Raw genomic sequence first — 19,489 nt, forward strand, 5'->3', positions numbered from 1 at the left:
AAGAATACATTGTGCGTGGAGCAATAAAACTGTAAAGCTGATGCAAGAAGAAATTTTACAGAGTCCGCAACTACCGAAAACAACAGCAATAATATGTTGGTAACCCTGCAAAAACAACAATAGTTTACTGTTTGAGTCGTGCTTAAGAACACTCTCCTTATCAGCTAAATAACTTTATGTGATCTGTATTTATTTTTACCAAAACACAATTGTTTGACTATTTTTATATAAATAAAATAATCGTTCTCCTGTAAGAAAAATGAAGATCGTAATTGAAAATTTGCATTCTTGCTTAAATCTTAAAATTAATTTTGTGAACTCAAACATAAGTTTTAAAAAGAATAAAGCTCTTTATAATTTTAGCAAAATCAAGAAAATCAATAATATATTTTACCTCTTAGCGCACCCAATGATAGGATCAACTTGGACTGGTTGATTCCATTAATTTTGGAAAAATTGCAAGTCATCAAAATTCAATTACATAATTGCAGAGAGATGCTTTCCTGTGTCACCTAAAATGAGTCATCACATCCACCAAGTGAGCCATACCATTTTTTTTGTTTATCATTTAAATGCGGTGTATGATGTAGAGTATTAGAATTGTACTAGTAACTATCATGTTTCAATATTGAGTGATGATACTTTATAGTTTGGTCACTTTGTGACATTATATTAAATTCCTGAGATGAGAATATTCAAACTCTGTTAGTTCATTAATGGTATAATACGGCTGGCAAAAGCAAGGCTGAGTAAGATAATGGAGGGATAGCAAAAGGATCAAATAAACAATTTAAAATGATTTCAGGTTCTATAATTAATGGGCAAAGCCCAATAATTTGTTAAGGCCTGATATTTTTTGAAGCCCAATAGATAGTTTTTGTACGGCATAAAAGACTAACTAGGCCCATCATAATATCACATGGTCCATCTTTCTTTCTTTCTTTTATCCGGAAAATCTATCCCTAATTGCCCCAAAACAAATAATACTCAATTAACAAGGGGAGGGAATATACCTCAAATAAGATTGCTTCTAATAAGAAGATACTTGTACCTAAAAAATTTTTCAAAAAAAAAAAAAAAAGGAGAGAAAGCTAAGGTTCGTAAAGGTTTGGCTAACTACACACAATATGACAAGAGCATGCAGCTGGTGCATGCAAATAATTGATCTAAACAATGATATACTACCTCTGGTACTAAATATAAAAGTTAATTGACTAATTTGAATGGATTAAAAAAATTAGTTAAATTAGTTAAATTTTATTTTTTCTAAAATATCCTTATTAATCAAGTGTATTAGCAAGAACTACTATTATTATAAGGACTACCTTAGAAAAAATGAATAAATATGAGAGACAAAATATATTGGGATCTTATATTTAGGATAAAAAAAAGTTTAACGAGTTTTTGTATTAACAACCAGACGTAGTATGATGCATAAAATGCAGATCCAAACTATACATTTAAGTCACAATAAACAAATGCCAATCTATATTAATTTTAAAAATAAATTACAGATATTAATTTTTCAAATAATTTACAGTTATATTTTTCTATTTGGGTGCAAACCAACAATTTTAGGTGAGGTGGGTTTTAACCATCAATATTAAATAGGAATAATATTTATTTCATTTGTTTTATGTTCACAACTATTTTAAAATAAGACTAGGCGCATCTGCAAAATTTGGATGAAGATAATATTTCGATTACAAATTCTAGAAAGAGAAATGACTGGGGAAAATAATTTTAATTTTTCTAATCTAAACCAAGTTGGTTCCAGGAACCACCGACTTTCCCTGGACAGGGGGCCGACAGGTCATTCTTGTGTGCATTAAGCTTAATCTTGTTACTTGCAATATTTAAATTCTCAGCCTTATCTTAAGAAAATCGAATTCTTTCTTTGATCCAACAATCATTAAACATAGTTGTTAATTATTTAAACAAACAGTGTTTTTAACCAAATAATCAAGAATCTAGAAAGGCAGACTGCTGCCATTTTATTCCATTTCAAACATACGTTATCCATGAGAAGTCACCTCCGCAAGGTCCGCACCTCATTAGCCTTCGTTTATTATTATATATCCTGTCCTAAATAGTATAAAGTATTCTTAACTAAGAATAAAATTAGGCCTATTTAGTCCTAAAAATAAGTCAGTTATATAGTATTCATTGATATTTTTTAGTTTTATCTTTATTTATTGTTTGTTGAAAAAAGAAAAATGTGAGTATGATTTGTAAATGTAGAGAAAAAAATTTAAATGACAATACGTTTAAAAATTTTATCAATTTAATATATTTGTAAAAATAAGTTATTTCTAACAAAAAATGAAAGTAATATAATTAGGGCAAAACGACCCCATGATGGCCAAGAGCAATGTTTCCGCTTTGATCTGGCAAATGAGGGGACTTCGCAGTTCGCGCGCATACACAAACATTGAAGCGATCGAATTAGATAGACTCGTCGGTTCAATTGGCCCTATCAATGCGAAATCAGTTATGGGTCAAATGAAAAGATAGGAGCTAGTCAACCATTCGGGAAAATCCAAAAAGAAAATCAGATTACATATTTTTATTTGTTTTATATTGACGACTATTTTAAAAGAAGACTAGACGCATCTGCAAAATTTAGATGATGATAATCGTTTGATTGCAAATTCTAGAAAGAGAAATGACTGGGGGAAAAAATTTAAAATTCTAATCTAAATCCATTTGGTTCCAGGAACCACCAGCTTTCCTTGAACCGGTGGTAGATCGATCTTTCTTGTGTGCGTTAAGCTTATTTTTTTTTATTCACTATATTTAAATTCTTAATCTTATCTTAAGAAAATCGAATTCCTTCTTTGATCCAACCATCATAAAACAGAGTTGTTAATTATTTAAACAAACATTGTTTTTCCTGGTAAAAAAATAAAGTGTTTTTTAACCAAATAATCAAGAATCTAGAAAGGCAAATTGTTACTATGAAAGTGATTGGGTAGAAATAAAATCATGATTTTAAAAATATTTTTATGTTATATGAAATAAATATACAAAAAAATTTATTTCGATTTGCGAAAAAAGCACTTTTGTGAAAAAGTCGCATCACCTAGTGAGAAGTAGCTGAAGATTATTATTTTTACTATGATATTTTCAAAATGTTTATTTGAATATTACTATGGTTAATTATTTAAAATTCTTTACATTGGCTGGGTAGAGAAGCAACAGATAATTTCTAAATGAATATTCTTTTTAATTATAAGGGGTTCTAACAAAGGATAATGCTAATGAATATAATTAAATAAGATAGTTAAGAGAAAGCTTGTTACAGATAACTAATTTAATTAATTTTTTAAATTTTTTTAAATTAGCTAGTTATCTAGCTTTATTTATTTACATTTTTTTTCAGATCTTATAAGCCCTTCTCTCGTATTTTATTCCGTTTTAGAGCTTGCTTTGCATGCTATTAACCAATGATATGAAGCTCCGATGATAGGATTAACTAGGATTGGTTGACTCTATTATTTATATTTTTGAAATAATTGCAGGTCACCATAAAATTCAGTTACATAATTGGAGTTGGTTAAAAGAAAATTACATAATTGTATGGATGAAAAATACAAGCCACACTAATTGTATGGATGATTACGCAACTTGCAGGGGAAACAAATAAATAAGGTAAAAAAAAATCAAAGTCAGCAAAGATCGAATAGCCAATTCTTTAATTAAGGAAAGAAATACCCATAGATTCCACGTAAAAAAATAAATATAAACATATTTCTCAAATTTTATTTAATATTAATAGGTTTTAATGAATTCAGTATTTCCAAATTTAACTCATGAATGAAGCAATTCAAATTGTAAATACACATATTGGACTTGTAAATAATTTTAGAGTTGAAACCTTTCTATATTAAATAAAATTCGGAAAACTATTTATATTTAATTTCTTACTTTGGACTAGAAGTAATTTTTCCCTTATTTAAACATAAAGCCGTTTTCAAGGAAGAGTATGCAGCGCATGCCAATGGACGACTAACGGTTATAAAAATGCATAAAATGTTAATGCCTTCGATCTGAGTAAACCTTTGAGGGTTGGAAAAATATAACTTTTTGTTTGCCACCGACAGAGTACGTAGTTGAAAATACAAGGAAGAGTATTATAATGCCACTTACTCCTCTCATATTATTTACAACAACATGTTTCACTGAAACGGCAAAAAGAACTTTAAACTAAATAAATACTTTATTTCTGCTTACGATGGGACTTGCTTTTTTTTTTTGGCCAACTTACCATAGGACTAGTATACTAATACATAACGCTGACCCTTATTTCGTGGCCCAAATGAAGGGGAAAAGACTTGGATAAACAATTACTTCATGAATCTGTCCTTAATAAAAAAGAAGAAAACATGTGAGGTAACTGAAGTCATTTTTTAATGCCTCACGTTATGTATATGTTTTCTTTATAAATTGTCAAGTCACCTTTGTTTAGCTTTTTCTTGATCAATTATCATAATAATCTAACTTATTAAAAGCAAATTATCATGATGCAAATACACACGTATTGAAAAGTCAAATTTGGAAGGTGCGGTGTCTAATTGTGTTTTATAAGTCACGCTTGATTAATTCATTTCAGGTGCTATAATTAATTATCATGTTAATTTCAATGCTGTGGGATTTACTCACGTTATTAAATACTACCTCCGATTCTTAATATAAGACCCTGTTTTACTTAATATAAGCCTAACATTTTTTTTTTAAGTTACTAGTTAGGCCCAAATTAAATTGGGACGCCCCCGAGACCTGTTGTTAGAAATCATTGTTTATGGGCTAACCCGTCAGAAACATGGGCCAAAGTTAGATCCCTCCCATTCTTCCCCTTTTTTTTGCCTCACATATCCCCTCTATTCGTAGTCCCCACTATAAAAAAATTGACTTTCAGCGGCGACAAGTATAAAATTCGCCGCTAAAAAGTCGCTGCCGCACAGCAGCCGTAGTTGAAAACTTTCAACGGCGACTTTTAGAAGTTTCAACACTTTTAGCGGTGACATTCTTGTTGCCGCTAAAAGACTTTTCAGCAGCGATATTCTTGTCGTTGCTGAAAGTAATGCCTAAGAAGAATTGGCTTTACCAACGCCACGTCATCACCGCCGGCTGCCACGTCATCGTCACCGGCCGCCATATCATCACTAGCCACCTCCACGTCATTGCCACATCACTCCTCCCCGCCACGTCATCGTCCAAATATTTTCACCTTAAATGTGTCTTCTTCAAGGTTCGAACTCGTAACCATCTCCTTTCGTGTCCAATCTTCTTGCCGCTGAGCCAGATTGAATTTGTTTATTAATATTGTAAAATAAAATATATATTATTATATTACACTTTCAGCAGGTGACATTATAAAGTCGCCGCTGAAGGTCAGACCTTCAGCGGCGACACTGAAAGTCTACTTTCAGTGGCGACCATAGAATGTCACCGCTGAAAGTGAACCCAATAATTCTCAAAAGTATACTTTCAGCGGCAAACTTTCAGTAGAGACTAAGAAAGTCAGCGGCGACTTTTTTTGTCGCCGTCGAAAGTCGTCGCTTAAAGCTTTTTTTTTTTTTGTAGCTCGAAACTTCAGGAGAATTTACACGAGTTCTTCTATCACACACCCTCTCTATTTTCCCCCCAGTCAACTGGACATTTTTTTTTTCAGTAGAAAAATTAGACGGTTTTAATTAGATGGTAGAAAAATCAAAATTCAGTGGCAAATGCTTTTTGATTAAAAAAAAACAGAGAGAGAACAAGAAATGAAGCAGACCTGGAGGAGTGCAAGATTTGCTCACAGACTGCCTCATCAAAATCAGAATCAGAATGGAGCTTCACTTTCTTCTGTGTTTGCTCTAGAACATTCGCAAGTGGCTTTATCCGCAACCACATACTACCTCCTGTCCTTATTATAAGACCCTGTTTGACTTTTATTTTGGTTCTAAATATAAGACCTCAATCTACTTTGTCTCTCATATTTATCCACTTTTTTCCATGATAATCCTTCTAATAATAGTAGTTATAGATAACAAATTTGACTAGCAAGGATATTTTAGGAAAAACAACACATATTCATTACAAATAACTAATTTAACTAAGTTCCTTAATTTTTCCAAATTAGTCAACTAGGTCTTATAATTAGAATTGGAAGTAGTATTTCACAACAATTTTATTATTATTATTATTGTTATTCATTTTATTTTTTCTTCTCTTTTTACAAAGTTTTGAATTCATTATTATATTTTAAAAGCACTGAACTAGCTTAACAATGAAGCAAGCAATAAGGAGTGGGGGTAAAGTGCCAAGATGCCCTTCTCTCTAACCCTTCTGAGAGTATGATACACTGATACTTGCAGCCTTACCCTGTCTCCAAAAAGTACAGTGGGACGCAGCTGGAGCAAGAAAGAACAAAGCAAGTAGTGAGTAGCAGCAAAATTTGTAACGTAATTATTTACCAAAAAAAAAATTTCTAACGTAATTCCTTGGAGTTTTGTCCTTCATCAAAATCTCTGCTTGATATTTTTGCCCATAATTGAGTAATAGATGGAATGGAACTCCCCTCTCCTGTTTCGCTCAGAGCCGTTGTTTCGTTATCTCACATCTCACATTCGACGGTGAGTGAGTTTCCTTTCATCTTCATTGATTGCCCCTACCTAGACGTCCCCAAGACTAGTTTCAGGCAATGGACGAAACCCCAAATGAATGTGCCTGGATGCATTCTATCAAGGTCACGCTGGGTTCTCTTGATCACAGGGATGTTCAATCATTCATAAGCAGCATTCCCAGCGTCCCCACTCAACTTCGAAAGCCCAATGAACAAGCTTACTCCCCGAAACTCGTCGCCATTGGACCCATTCACAGAGGAACCAAAAGTCACCTTCTTGCCATGGAAGAGCACAAATGGCGTTACATGCTTTCCCTTCTTCACCGAACCCAAAACCCTGTTTCCGCCTTAGACAAATGTGGCACCGTCATTCTTGGCTTAGACGACGCTGTTCGTGCAAGCTATGGAGGCAACATCAGGTATGACTCCCACGAGCTAGCTAAGATTATGCTTTTGGATGGTTGTTTCTTGTTAGAACTCCTTCTTCGATTGTCGCCACCAGAGCTCATGAATTTATTACCAAATGACCATGAATCCCACAACCATGCTTCTGATCCTATAGTTCAAAACGAGGAGTTCCTTTTCTCTGTTCTAACGGATCTGACTCTGCTTGAGAACCAAATACCCTTCTTTGTTATCAAGACATTGGCCAGGATACTTTTTCCCAGTCTCTTCACCAGGGATGCTGATAATCTTGTTTCAGATCTCGCTCTTTCCCTGTTTAGATACCCTTGGATTCGTTGTTCAAGTGTCGCTCACTTTCTCCATCTTTTGCACTTATCCTCCATCGTTGAAGAAGGACAGAAGGTGAAACAAGCTCACCAAGAACTTCGGCGGTGTGCTACCAGGTTGAGAGCTGCTGGGGTTGCAATTCGACCTGCACATTGTAAAAACATCCTCAGATTTAACTTTGGGTTTAGATTCAGCAAAGGGGTTCTAGAAATTCCACCTTTGCATATCGTGAACACCACAGAAATCTACTTGAGGAACTTCATCGCTTGGGAGCAGAGTAGGATCGGAATCAACAGGCAGTTCACTTCCTATGCTCTGTTTTTCAAAGGGTTGATCTGTTCTCTCCAGGATATTGAGCTGCTCGTAGAAAATGGAGTTATAATGAATGAAACCAAGATAAGCAACGAAGATTTACTCGAACTTTTTAGTACAATCACAAGTGGGGCAGACCAAATGGATTCAAGTTACAGTCAACTGTGTGAGGACTTGAACGCATACTCGGCAGTGAACCCCTTGGTGAAGTTCCCTATAATGATGTGCCATTATTGCAGACTGTGTGTAGAATTCATCAAGTTCTTCTGCAAACGCAGCTATAGGATCCTGATTCGTGACCATATCCCTAATGTATGGAAATTGATAGGAGTAATAGCTGCTGCTCTGCTGCTTGCTCTTACTATCATGCAGACCTATTATTCTGCCCGTGACTAAGTAAATTTTGAAGATGAAGTTTCACATGTAAACCCCAATACTGTAGCAGATAGAAGAATGTGTGATTTTCAGAGTTAAAGCCGAGAGAGGCAGGTCTGCAGTGTCCAACTTACTATGAAGCATTTTTATGTGAGAATGTTTATATCAAGACGTAGAATATTTTGATTTTATGAATGTGCCAGAGAACCAATATGAAAATGACAATCAAAGTAAATATCGGTACATTTGACTTCTTCATATTGTGACACGATTGCCAATCACCAAAGTTATCATATGTAAGAATACGCAAGAATCCCAGAAAATTGAATCCGTAGAAATGCATATACCGAAAGAAAGATATTCAGTTGTTCGATTCCAACCAAAGCATGTCTTTCGAACGTAAAGATCAGTATCATATAAGAAGTTAAATAACAGTTAGATTGAACAAAGGGGAAAATTTAAGGTCCGCTTGAACCAAAGCAACCCGTAATTATAAGATATCCTTGAACGAGTTTTGGCTCTCAGAAAGTAGCTGCAGACCATTCTTGCGAAGGATCTCTGCTTGAAGCAACAACAGTGCTCCCCGATGAGCCTTTTGCCCTGCGCTCTCAATGATCTCATCAGTTGAGGAGCTCATAAGCTTCAGAAGAGATGCCACATCAGCCATCTCAATTCCCACATCGATCGTCGGCTCCTCATTGCACAGTTCTCTTAGCCGTTTCAATGTACTTTCTCTATGAACCCTAATTGCTTCGTAGATTCCTCCGCTCTTTGGTCTCTTAGATAGTTGTTCAGCTGCCATTGAACCTGTCGGCCCCAGCTCAAATCGATCTTCTTTGCAATTGAATTTCCCTAAGCAATTTAGCGAACACGTTACCTTCATAAATTGCGCGAAGAGAAAACAAACATTGGAAAATAGAATCTCACCAGCTGAGAGATCTTGGCTGCTTTTTGTATCCAGCGCCTCGAAAGCGATATTGGATTTGCTCGCAATGGAAGATGGAGATGGTCTTGTATCAGTGGAATGCTTACTCATTGTGGAAGGAGAGGAAAATTGCTGATTGTCTTGGGCCATGGATTGCTTGAGAAGAGGAGAAGAGGAGGAAGAGGAGATGTAGGCGAACTCCGACGGGGAATTTGGTTTGAGTCTTTTGCGTCCATTATCGTGACCTTCAGCTTCAAGGTTTGCCTCTTGGGATGCACCGTCGTCTCCTAATGGCGAAGCAAGAGGCACGAACTTGGCAAAAGCGTTGTTGTCGCTGCTGCTTCTTTTTCTCTGGCTCTGCTTTTCAACAATGGCAGATTCCTCCATAGCTACGAGACAAGAGACAGTAAAGAGAAAATGAGGATCTCAACAGGATAATCTAACTTCCAGGTCAAAAAAAAAAAAAAAAGCACTCTTTCCTTCCTACAGCTAGAAAACCATTTTGCCACAATTTAAAGTTATATTCTTTTCCCCGACAGTTGACGATCAATATGCTAGTAATGGAAGAAAAGCATAAACTTGCCAGGAGAACAATATCTCTGCAGATTCTTGTACCTGAACGTCTCAATGCCATCTTCGCATCCGTTTTTAACTTCCTCGTAGTTTAGAAGTATTGTTTTAGATTCATTTTCATTTATTGATTGAAATCCAATATCAAATATACTTTGTGAAATGAACTTTGCGATTAACAGAAAATTCTTGTAAAACGAAGGAAAAGAATCATTCTCATTTATTTTATGATGGTAGGCGGTACTAAATGTCAAACGGGATCTTTTTTTTTTTTTTGGGTAATTACAAAGGCAAGAACAAAGCTTGAAGAGTTAATCAACTACAAAGGAAAACATAATCAAACGGTATCTCCAAAAATCCATGTGCGAACAAGTTTTCATTCTTGGATTTGAACCTTCGCACATCAACTGTTTGTGATATTGACACAGATAACACAACGCGCGGAGGCTAATCTTGCAATGACACTTCCCTGTTCTATCTCAGTGACTTTACTAATCTTGTTCCACATGTGAATTGTGTAAGTCTCCCCATCATATAGTAATTCAATAAACCTATTTCCCATCCATTTTGATTCTGTTTCATCTTCTGGCTTCTTGAACAGCCTGACAATTTTAATCCAATCTACAGGGAAAAATGCCTTTGGAGGCAAGATCATGAGGTTGTAACCTGGGGAGCTTCCAACTCTCCCTATAACTCTGGAAACCAAGTAAGGCCCATTATAACCCCATCTATTACCATCAAAAGTTGTTGCAAATTCTTGCATAAAATCTATTAGAATTGGATGGTTAATGTCAAATATCATGACTGCACCATTTAGTCTTGTCCATTTTCTAGTCACTGAATCCACACTCTGGGCTCCTACTGCGTTTCTGAAATGTGTGAAATCCTTCAGAATTATCATATCCGCATCCATGTAGACTCCTCCATACCTGTACAACATTGCTAGTCGTATGAGATTGGACAGATTCTGGGACAAGGGGATATTTCCAGGGTCTTTATCCCCGCTTCTGATCTCTTCAAGCCATGATTCAGCTGGAGTGTCCTTGAACAAGAATGGCAAATCCGGAGTAATTGCCGTAACTTTGAATCCACGGTCAAGAAATGGCTTCAGAATTCTGTAACCACGCACGGAATCCATAGTGTTTGATAGAATCACCAAGCATCCTTCAGGATAGACACTGAAGAATGAATCCAGAGTCAGGAGTTCTCTTTTCCCATATGACTTTGCCGGTGATAACCATATAATGTGAAACAATGTGGAACACTTTTTGTTGAGGAAGCTCAGGATTCTCATGTGAAAATGCTGTGATGAATTGCACGGTTTCAGTATATCAAGCTTTGGAAGTTGAATTCTGAACCAAGCCATTCTTTCTTCCCTGGACAAGTTTTCTGGTGGCACAAGAGGATCTTCCTCTTCCTCTTCCTCTGCTTCAACACTTGGTGATTCAACTGGTGCATCATCAGCTTTTGGAGTTTCTTGTTTGCCAAGAGTTTTCTGAATACTTCTCAGGCCATACGTTGCTCGCGGGGAATTAGACAGGATACTTACAGCATTGATGACGAGTAAGAAAACCAGAAACATGATGGTGTAGTAGAGAACAGATTTGGCTGCGCGGTTTCTTATCCAGAAATCAAAGATCTTCGGAGACGTTTTCTCATCAGGAGCAGCCATGACCGACTTGTGCAGAGGTAAGTTTCTATGACGAAAAAATCGACGCAACTTTCTGTCGAGGAGAAACTGAAGACCTTTAAGAAGTTGCATATAATGTAAGCTCTGAGCACATCTATAGAAGCATCAGACAATTTTAAACATATAAAGGAAGTTTATACATCGCAACTGTAAACATGAACAATGTAGGAAGTGGGGTCTAATGTGTCATGCGTGGGAAAAATGGAAACCTTGATCATATCAGGAAAATTATATATGTGCCTCTTGAAATAGCTAATAAGCCAATAAGGCTTTTCTACGTTTTTATTTGGATCAGTCCCAGGTCTTTAAATTTGGTGCTTTCAGTGTTCCATTCAAGAAAGGGGACTACTATTATATTAATCATATGGTTTTTCATCAAGGAATCTACTGATATGTTCAATCTGGTTTAGTGCAGCATTTATTTGCTGCTAACATCAAATCTTCAATGCCTTTTGTTGCCGTGCTTTTCCATTATTTTACACGTTTTCATGTTTTGGTTTTCAACGTGTTGCTATTATATTCTATTTTGACATTAATACCTGGGCTTTATGTTGACAGCAATTGAATTGTAGCCATGTAAGGGTAAAGCAACCTATATGTATATACGTGTGTATGTGTGAGTATCAGCGTCACTGTAATGTTCCATCATCGTTCACCTTCATCCGCAGAAAACGTTTCTTTCTGTCACCAGGAACAAAAAAAAAAAAACGTTTCTTTCTTAGTCCTTTTAATTGTCTTAAACAGTAACATGGACAATCAGTGACCAAATAATGTTAATAGCATGGATATTGATGCCATGACAAATCAATCAAACAGCAGCAATTTGGATCCTCTTGATACAATGATTTGACCTTTTTTTATATTTTATTTGATAGATATTAATCGTCCTTTTTTCAATTCACAACTTAATTTTCGAATTCATAAATAAAAACCTATTTTCATCTGATATTGTTTAAAAGCAGAACTTGAAAAGGGAAAAAAGAAAATCTTAACTATATGAAGATAACTTGAGTAGTAAAGATGAGTTTATATATCAACCATTTCTTATGTTCCAAGTATAGATTATTCAAATTAATTTAGATGATCGAGATTCTTCAACTAAACAATTTATCCCATCTCTCGATTGATGAAGAATATAAAATTATAAATTGCATTTTTTAAAATAAAAGTAAAAAAACTACTGATTCTTTTATTCAGAGTGACAAAAGGGTTCACATTCTAAGAATTATTAATCATCTAAGGCCACAAACAGCCCAAACTTATAAAACATCAACATAATGAGAAATGTTGACAATTAATTGAGAACTTGAACCTCCCAATACTATCCCTATTTTTTTGAAGAGAAGGAATGATACAGGACAGGGGCAAAACCATAAATTTGTATTACCTAAATTGTTGATGAATTATGTGTAATTTTTTTCCAGCGCAGAGACAATATACTAGGCTAGCTCAACCCAGCCCACTTAATTGGGCAAGATTTTAGAAATTGAAATAAAAATAGGTGATAGAAAAATTAACATTGTTCCTATCATGATTTTTTTTCGTGTTAGGGAAAGGTGTAAGGAATAAGTTAGTTTATTATTGAGATAGCTTATATTATCTGCTCAAATAAAGAGAACTAATAATTTATATCTATTCTAAATATCTAGTAAATAACTTTGTTTTTCAAGGGCTTTGTACAATGCTGGGGCGCACCTTCTAATAAATAGATTACTTTTAGAGTACGTTAATTATCTTCTAGTTTGTTGTCAAACAACTTGAAAGTATAACATTACAAGTTTTGCTTTTCTGGTCAGAATTCTTGCTGCTTCAAAGATTCTATTATGCTATCACAAACAAGAGTGTTGTGAGAATAATTTGTCTTGAAACTTTCCTACTTCAACCTTTAATTCTGTGCTTCTCTTGTTCCACAGATAAGGGTTGTTACCCTATTCTTGCTGGTGCTTTTTCCCTTGTGGTTGAAATGTTTAGGCTATTTTAATCACCTATTAATAATATAATTCTGAAATGTCTATTCAAAGTGCTTTAATAAACAACCACTTAGCCTTGCAAGAAATTAGATAAACTCATCAAGCATAGCCTGGCACATAGGATACTGGACTGGGTGAGCCAGGTATGGGTTTGTTTATGAAAAGACTCAACCAGATCTTGCCCATCTGGTACAACGCTTAAAAGTCTGGTCAGCCATTTTATTACCTGGTGAAGCAACAAAAAAAAAACTGTTTTTTTTCCCTGCAAATTTTAGGGGGGGGAATCGTTTTTTTTTTTTTTTCATTTCATGATTAGGGAGAAATTACCCATGAAATCCCTTGGTCAGATTAACTGTGTTCTCCCATGTTCTGCTTTTAAAGATGGAATTTTAGCTATTAAGAAAAGCATAGAATAATTGTTTTTAGCTTATTCAAAAAAGTTTCCACTTTTATCTTTGCTCAGTGATTTTCTTCTTAAACTCCCAAAGCACTTCTAACCTACATTGTGTAAGTAGTAGAGACTTTGACCTCAAATAACCAAAGTAAAAGTCAACATTCGACCTACATATTGATATGCTAAGATTCAAAAACGTTTTTTAAGGGAGAGAACCTCACATGTAAGAAATTTTAGCATGCACAGCAAGAAGGATTCAGCTAATGAACTGTTGACTGCATCTTTGGTCCAGAAAAATCTAATACTCATAAGTCGAAGTTTGGTATTAAAATGTTTACAGAGTTTAATGTGTAAAATTACAATTTTGCTTGATCTTAAGGAACCAGTAACGCTTTGCATTTAGATGAGTAAGCTTGTTCCTCTTTAACTTGTTATGGCAGCGCAGACAACACAGTGTTGGGAGATTATTCTAGCCATCACACTTCCCTCTTGAATCTCTAATTCTCTGCTTCTCTTGTTCCACAGGTGTATTGCATACGTCTCTCCCTCATACAGCTCGTTGATCTTGCTCTCTACCCATCTTGATTCTGTCTCATTCTCTGGTTTACTGAAAAGCCTCCCAATTTTAGACCAATTCACAGGGTAGAAAGCCTTCGGAGGCAAAATTGTGAGATTGTATGCTGGGATGCTTCCCAATCTCTCTATAACTCTTGAAACCAAGTAAGGCCCATTGTGTCCCCACTTATTCCCATCAAAAGTTGAAGCAAATTCCTGCAAGAATTCCAGCAGAATTGGATGGTTCATGTCAAATATCATGATTGCCCCATTTAACCTGTTCCATTTCTTAGTCACTGAGTCCACACTTTGTGCTCCTATCACATTCCTCAAGCCTGACATGTCTTTTACTACTATGATATCCGTGTCCATATAAACACCTCCATATTTGTATAAGAAGGCCAGCCTTATAAGATTAGCAAGATTCTGGGACAATGGGATGTGTCCTGGGTCTTTGTTTCCACTGTTCAGCTCTTCAAGCCAAGCTTCGGCTGGTGTGTCCTTGAGCATGAAAGGCAAATCTGGTGTGACTGCAAGAACTTTGAATCCTCGATCAAGAAGGGGTTTCAGAATTTCATCCCCTCGTTTGGAATCCATTGTTCTTGACACTATTAGCAGGCATGCTTGAGGGTGGACCTGAAAGATTGTGTCCATGGTGAGAAAATCTCTCTTCCCAAAGGACCTTGTTGGTGACAGCCATATGATGTGAAACAGCAATGAGCAGCCTGTGTTGAGGAAACTCATGACTCTGTTATGAAACTGCTGTGACAAGCCGTTTGATTTAAGAATCTTCAGTTCTGGAAGTCTTCTTCTGAACCAGGCCATTCTCTCTTCCTTGGATACATGTTCTGGGGGCATAAGAGGATCTTCTTTTTCATCTTCTTCTTCAGTCTCTGTCTCTTGGTCTTCACCATTTTCCTTGGCAGAAAGCTGGGTAGCGTCAACACTGTCGACAATCGATGGCTCAGATGGTTCATCAGATTGAGGTATGGTAAGTTCATCTGCAGATTGCTGAGCAGCCTCTGTCTCTTCATTTTCTTGAGGAGAAAGCTCGAAGGCACCAACACTGTCGACAATTGATGACTGATCAGTGAATTCTTCAGGTTGAGGCAACCTTAGTTCATCTGCGGATTGTTGAGCAGTCAAATGAATGGCCTGTAGGATTGAAGAACTTGAGAAAATATTCTCAGCATAGACGAAGAAAAATATAACGATAAATGCAATGATATAGAAGATAGGGGACTTGGTGGCGCGGCTTTTAAGCCGATAATCAAAGAGTTTCTGAGACATTTTCTTAGGACCCATGGTGCTTTTGAAGGAACAGAGAAATATGGAATGAATGAAAGAAACAAAAAGCCTCTTCAATTTTTTGCAGGTTACAGATGAAGAAGAAGAAGTAGAAGCAGTTTTTAAAGATTCTGTGGGGAGGGGCTGAATCATCACAACTATGGCCCACTGCTACAAGTAGATTATCTATGATGAAAATGTTTTTTATTTTTTTTTATTCTTGGATCACTTTTGGGAATGACCGGGGTTTTACGTCAATGCATTTACTGTGTTCGTTTTCGTTAATGTTTCTTTCGAAGCAATTACAAGTACTCGTTAAGGAAGATTGCCATGGCTCTGGCAGCCAATTTCGACATTAAATTGAAGCAAGAACCATGATGGACTCTTTCATACATCCATTATAAATTACAAGGGCTTTCTTTTCATATATATTAAAGTTACTCACTTTTCTCATTTATGATCTAAATAGATACAATATGATTCCTGAAATGGCAAAAAAACAATGATCTGTCATCACCATTCACCGACTTGTTATTGAATATTATCACAAATTAATGAGTTCAGATTTTCAATTCCTTTCCATACGCCATTAATTGCTATTTAATGGGGTATAAAACGATCATATGCTCTTAAGGGGTCCTGTCCATTTTAAATTAGATACAATATCATATATTTTTTGTTACTAAATTTTTCAACCAAAATAAAATGAATATATTCTTTTAATAATATGATACATATTTGCAAAGTGTAGAAAACAAGAAATTCTGTCACTAACTTCTTCTTTTTCACTCCTCCTGGTTATTTTTATGAGCCTCAACTAAATATATTTTACGTGAGCTAAAAAATAAAGTAAGTTAAAATTAATTATTTCTGGTAAAATCTCAAAATTAAGAATACTGAGAGAAAAAAGAAGGCTAAACCAGTGCTATGGGATCAAACCCATAAGGCCACAACCACCCCATACTCACCTTCCTACTAAGGTTATCATGCACCTGTGTTGTGTAACCTGCAATTTTTTTTATTTTATTTTTTCCATTTTTGTCCAAATACTGCAGTTAATTTATTGGATAAATTTTTTTAAAACTAAAAAGATCTGTATCGAGTGATAAAATGGATAATATTTTCTCATATACGCTTATAAAATGAAGACTTCTTTCATTCTGATGAACTACAATACAATGGAATCCTCTTTCGTAAAGTGTTTAAATATTTATTATCAATTTGGTAGCTTATATAATTTAATACAAATAATTGCTAATAATTGATTCATCATAGAAGCTTAAACTCTGTCTCTGCCGTCCCGTAAACCGGTTGCAATGATATGTATGGACCTCATCAAAACTTAATATTTTACAGAATGTTTTGTTTCCATTTGGGAGAACTTTGTTCCTTATTGAGACACGCTCATATTACATTCTTCTTCAGCAATTCCTCAATGTTCAATAGGGTTTATGTTGAAGCTTGTCTTTTTGTATGTCAGTTTCTGTTCTGAAAATGAAAGGTGAACCAAATGGCTATGCACAGCCGGCTTCCCTATTACTTTTTTATATTTTCTTTTTCCTTCTTCATATTTTCTGTCCTTTCTGTTTTCATCCATCCCTTATCTTCTTAATCTCCATAGAGTGAAATTTGTACTCCCACATTTACTTAGATCATCAATACAGATGTTAACATGTCACCTGAGATTACTGAAGAAACTGATGGAGATCATCAACCTAACTGGTTTATCGACAAACAATTTCAAAACGACAAGATTAGGAAGATCATACACCATCAGAAATATCTGTATGCTTCGTCTTCGTCTTCGTTATCATCGTCTTTATCATCATCATTAGCTGCATCTTGTTCATCATCATCCTCGCGAAGAAACTTGTTGGAACTGATGAAAGCAGGAAGCACATCACTGAGGAGATTGTTTGAAATGGAACATACCAGTTTGGCTACACATTTTGAGTATTACAGTGGGTCGCCATTGATAAAGCCGATTCTTTTGTGGGGTATTGATTCAGAACTTGAGCATGAAGATCCATGGGCGATGATCAACATGCAGAAAGGGCACACACAGTTCAATGAAAGTGATAGAGAAAGTGGGTTAGCTTCGAAAGGTAGTGACCTTGGAAATGGGTTCGAAACTGGGAAGCGCAGGTTGACCAGAAAGAAATCCTTTCGGAGATTACCACGGTTAGGGATTTGGATATGTGGAAGATTCAGATTAAGATTCAGAATTAGGTTTAGAAGCTTTAAACTTGTGATTTATTGTAAGAAACTGATAAGAAGAAAGCTGCAACTTTGCTTTTAGGTATTGAATCCTACATGCTAATTACACACACACATATGTAGTTGCTCAGTTGATGTTCTGATTGATCCTCGTAAAGTTAGGCTAAAGTAGTTATTTGTCATTTAATTTGAACTTATACATGCTTTGAATGAGATTATTGGAGGAGACAGTGGATTTGTCTGAAATCTGAAATTACTAACGAAACTATCCATGTTTGGTGAATAGTGCAATGCTTTCACATTTTATGTGATTTATCATTATTACTATCCCTTCGGTTCAAAATATAAGCTAAACTTTATCTATTCATGTTTATCAAAAAAACTAGTTACAATAATTTTAAAACAATAAATATCTAAGACACACATTTTTTCCAAATATGCCCTTATTACTGAAAAGAATAAATAAAAGATGCAGTAAATGAATTAAAAAGGAAAGAGAATATATTGGGGTAAAATTGAAAAAATCTCATTAAATGTTTAGACAAAAGTGAATGTTATCTTAGAAAAAAATCAGGTCCCTCCAACAAAGCTTAGCTTATATTTTGAACAGGAAGGAGTATTATATAGGGCACAAAATTTTATTTTAGTTCCTGGAGTTTTAAACTATAGGCTTTGGTCCCTCAAAAAATAAAATAACCTAAATGGCTGCTAATAAACCTAGAAGTCCCCAATTATTCATGCACATGTGCGGAGTTTTTTGGCACAAGCTCTGCTAGAACCCTGAGGATGATCATGAGGCTCATCCTGTGGGCGCTTCCTTGCAGCTCTTGAGTAAAAGGCTCGTTGTCATTGCTTTTTATAGACAGTGAAGAAATAGGAACACAAGAAGTTGACTGAAAGCTTGTTGTGACAAATAAAACAAAACCCCAAGACTGAGTTGAACGCTCTTTCGAGAGGCAGGGCTCGCAGAAGGACCCATCTGCGTTGAACGCTTCTCATACGAACTGGGAGGGGGAGTTGGGCTCATTTTATCCGATCCAAAAGTATGAGTTGGGCTAAGTTAAAGCCCAAGCAGAAACTCCAAGACTGAGTAATGCCCCTTTGCAAAAGATACATGGGCCGATTGAGGCCCAATAAACTTGGTCTGAAACAAGGTTCTTGCAGCCGACATTGAGCACAAGTGATCAGTGTGCGCAAACTCCCCACATCGTCGACGTGTGGGCGCAGCGTGGTCAACAATAGAAGACAGTGAAACAAGCTTACCTGTATTGAGATGAAAAGAAGGCAACTGGCCGAACTGAAACTGATCCTGAATGGCAACTTTAAAATGGAATCCGCCTCCATCGAACTTAGTGGATGTATCATAATCCAAATAACAGCCAAATAAACTCCCAAGTTGTTAAGCAACCGACTTAGCTTGTGTTTGGAATACTGTAGAGAGGAGAAAACGCATCTTGGAAAGAGTGAAACTTTAGTTGTTGGTTTATTTAAAAGTGAGGTATTGTCTTGATTCGCTTTTGAGTCAATAGGCTTTTGAGAAAAAATTAGGTTAAAGGAAAATTCAAAATTTGTAGCTTGAAGAAAAAAGCCACCGTGGAGAGAGAAAAATGATGACAATGAGATTAGAGAGGAGACTGAGGAGTGTCTCAAAATGGTTCTTACCTTACTTTAATAAAAATTTAAAGTTACTCCAAAAAATTCAATAATTATTTATTTCTATGGTCCTATTTATAAGGTAAATTTTTTTTTTCTTGATCATATTTATAAGTCACTTTACTAAATTTTTGGCATGAATTTATAATTTTGTCCTTTAGATAGTTATTTTTTTAAAAGATGTATACATTAAATCGGG

The 19,489-nt window shown here is 35.5% G+C and overlaps 4 protein-coding genes across 6 annotated transcripts; 1 reads left to right on the top strand and 3 right to left on the bottom strand.

The window, feature by feature from the left end:
- Window positions 1-6,688: 6,688 nt before the first annotated feature.
- Window positions 6,689-8,050, top strand: LOC114722497 (putative UPF0481 protein At3g02645). The gene has a single exon (XM_028908544.1). The coding sequence runs from the start codon at window positions 6,689-6,691 to the stop codon at window positions 8,048-8,050; it is 1,362 nt and encodes a 453-aa protein (XP_028764377.1).
- On the bottom strand, window positions 6,859-9,618 carry LOC114722473 (uncharacterized). Of its 3 annotated transcripts, none has more exons than XM_028908512.1 (2): window positions 8,957-9,618; window positions 6,859-8,860 (listed from the first exon to the last, which is right to left on the bottom strand). In XM_028908512.1, exons 1-2 carry the CDS (start codon window positions 9,339-9,341, stop codon window positions 8,520-8,522), a joined length of 726 nt encoding a protein of 241 aa, XP_028764345.1. In that variant the 5' UTR covers window positions 9,342-9,618; the 3' UTR covers window positions 6,859-8,519. The 3 variants fall into 3 exon arrangements, with proteins under 3 accessions (XP_028764345.1, XP_028764344.1, XP_028764343.1); XM_028908511.1 differs by having other exon boundaries at window positions 6,859-8,863; XM_028908510.1 differs by having other exon boundaries at window positions 8,271-8,881.
- A 153-nt stretch (window positions 9,619-9,771) lies between these two features.
- On the bottom strand, window positions 9,772-11,353 carry LOC114722527 (lactosylceramide 4-alpha-galactosyltransferase-like). The gene has a single exon (XM_028908573.1). The coding sequence runs from the start codon at window positions 11,284-11,286 to the stop codon at window positions 9,928-9,930; it is 1,359 nt and encodes a 452-aa protein (XP_028764406.1). The 5' UTR covers window positions 11,287-11,353; the 3' UTR covers window positions 9,772-9,927.
- A 2,536-nt stretch (window positions 11,354-13,889) lies between these two features.
- LOC114722526 (uncharacterized protein At4g19900-like) lies at window positions 13,890-15,463 on the bottom strand. The gene has a single exon (XM_028908572.1). The coding sequence runs from the start codon at window positions 15,436-15,438 to the stop codon at window positions 14,002-14,004; it is 1,437 nt and encodes a 478-aa protein (XP_028764405.1). The 5' UTR covers window positions 15,439-15,463; the 3' UTR covers window positions 13,890-14,001.
- Window positions 15,464-19,489: the final 4,026 nt, after the last annotated feature.

Source organism: Neltuma alba, unplaced genomic scaffold (genome assembly GCF_004799145.2).
Source record: "Neltuma alba isolate B1F8T4 unplaced genomic scaffold, ASM479914v2 tig00012095_pilon, whole genome shotgun sequence".
In the NCBI taxonomy this organism is placed as follows: domain Eukaryota; kingdom Viridiplantae; phylum Streptophyta; class Magnoliopsida; order Fabales; family Fabaceae; genus Neltuma; species Neltuma alba.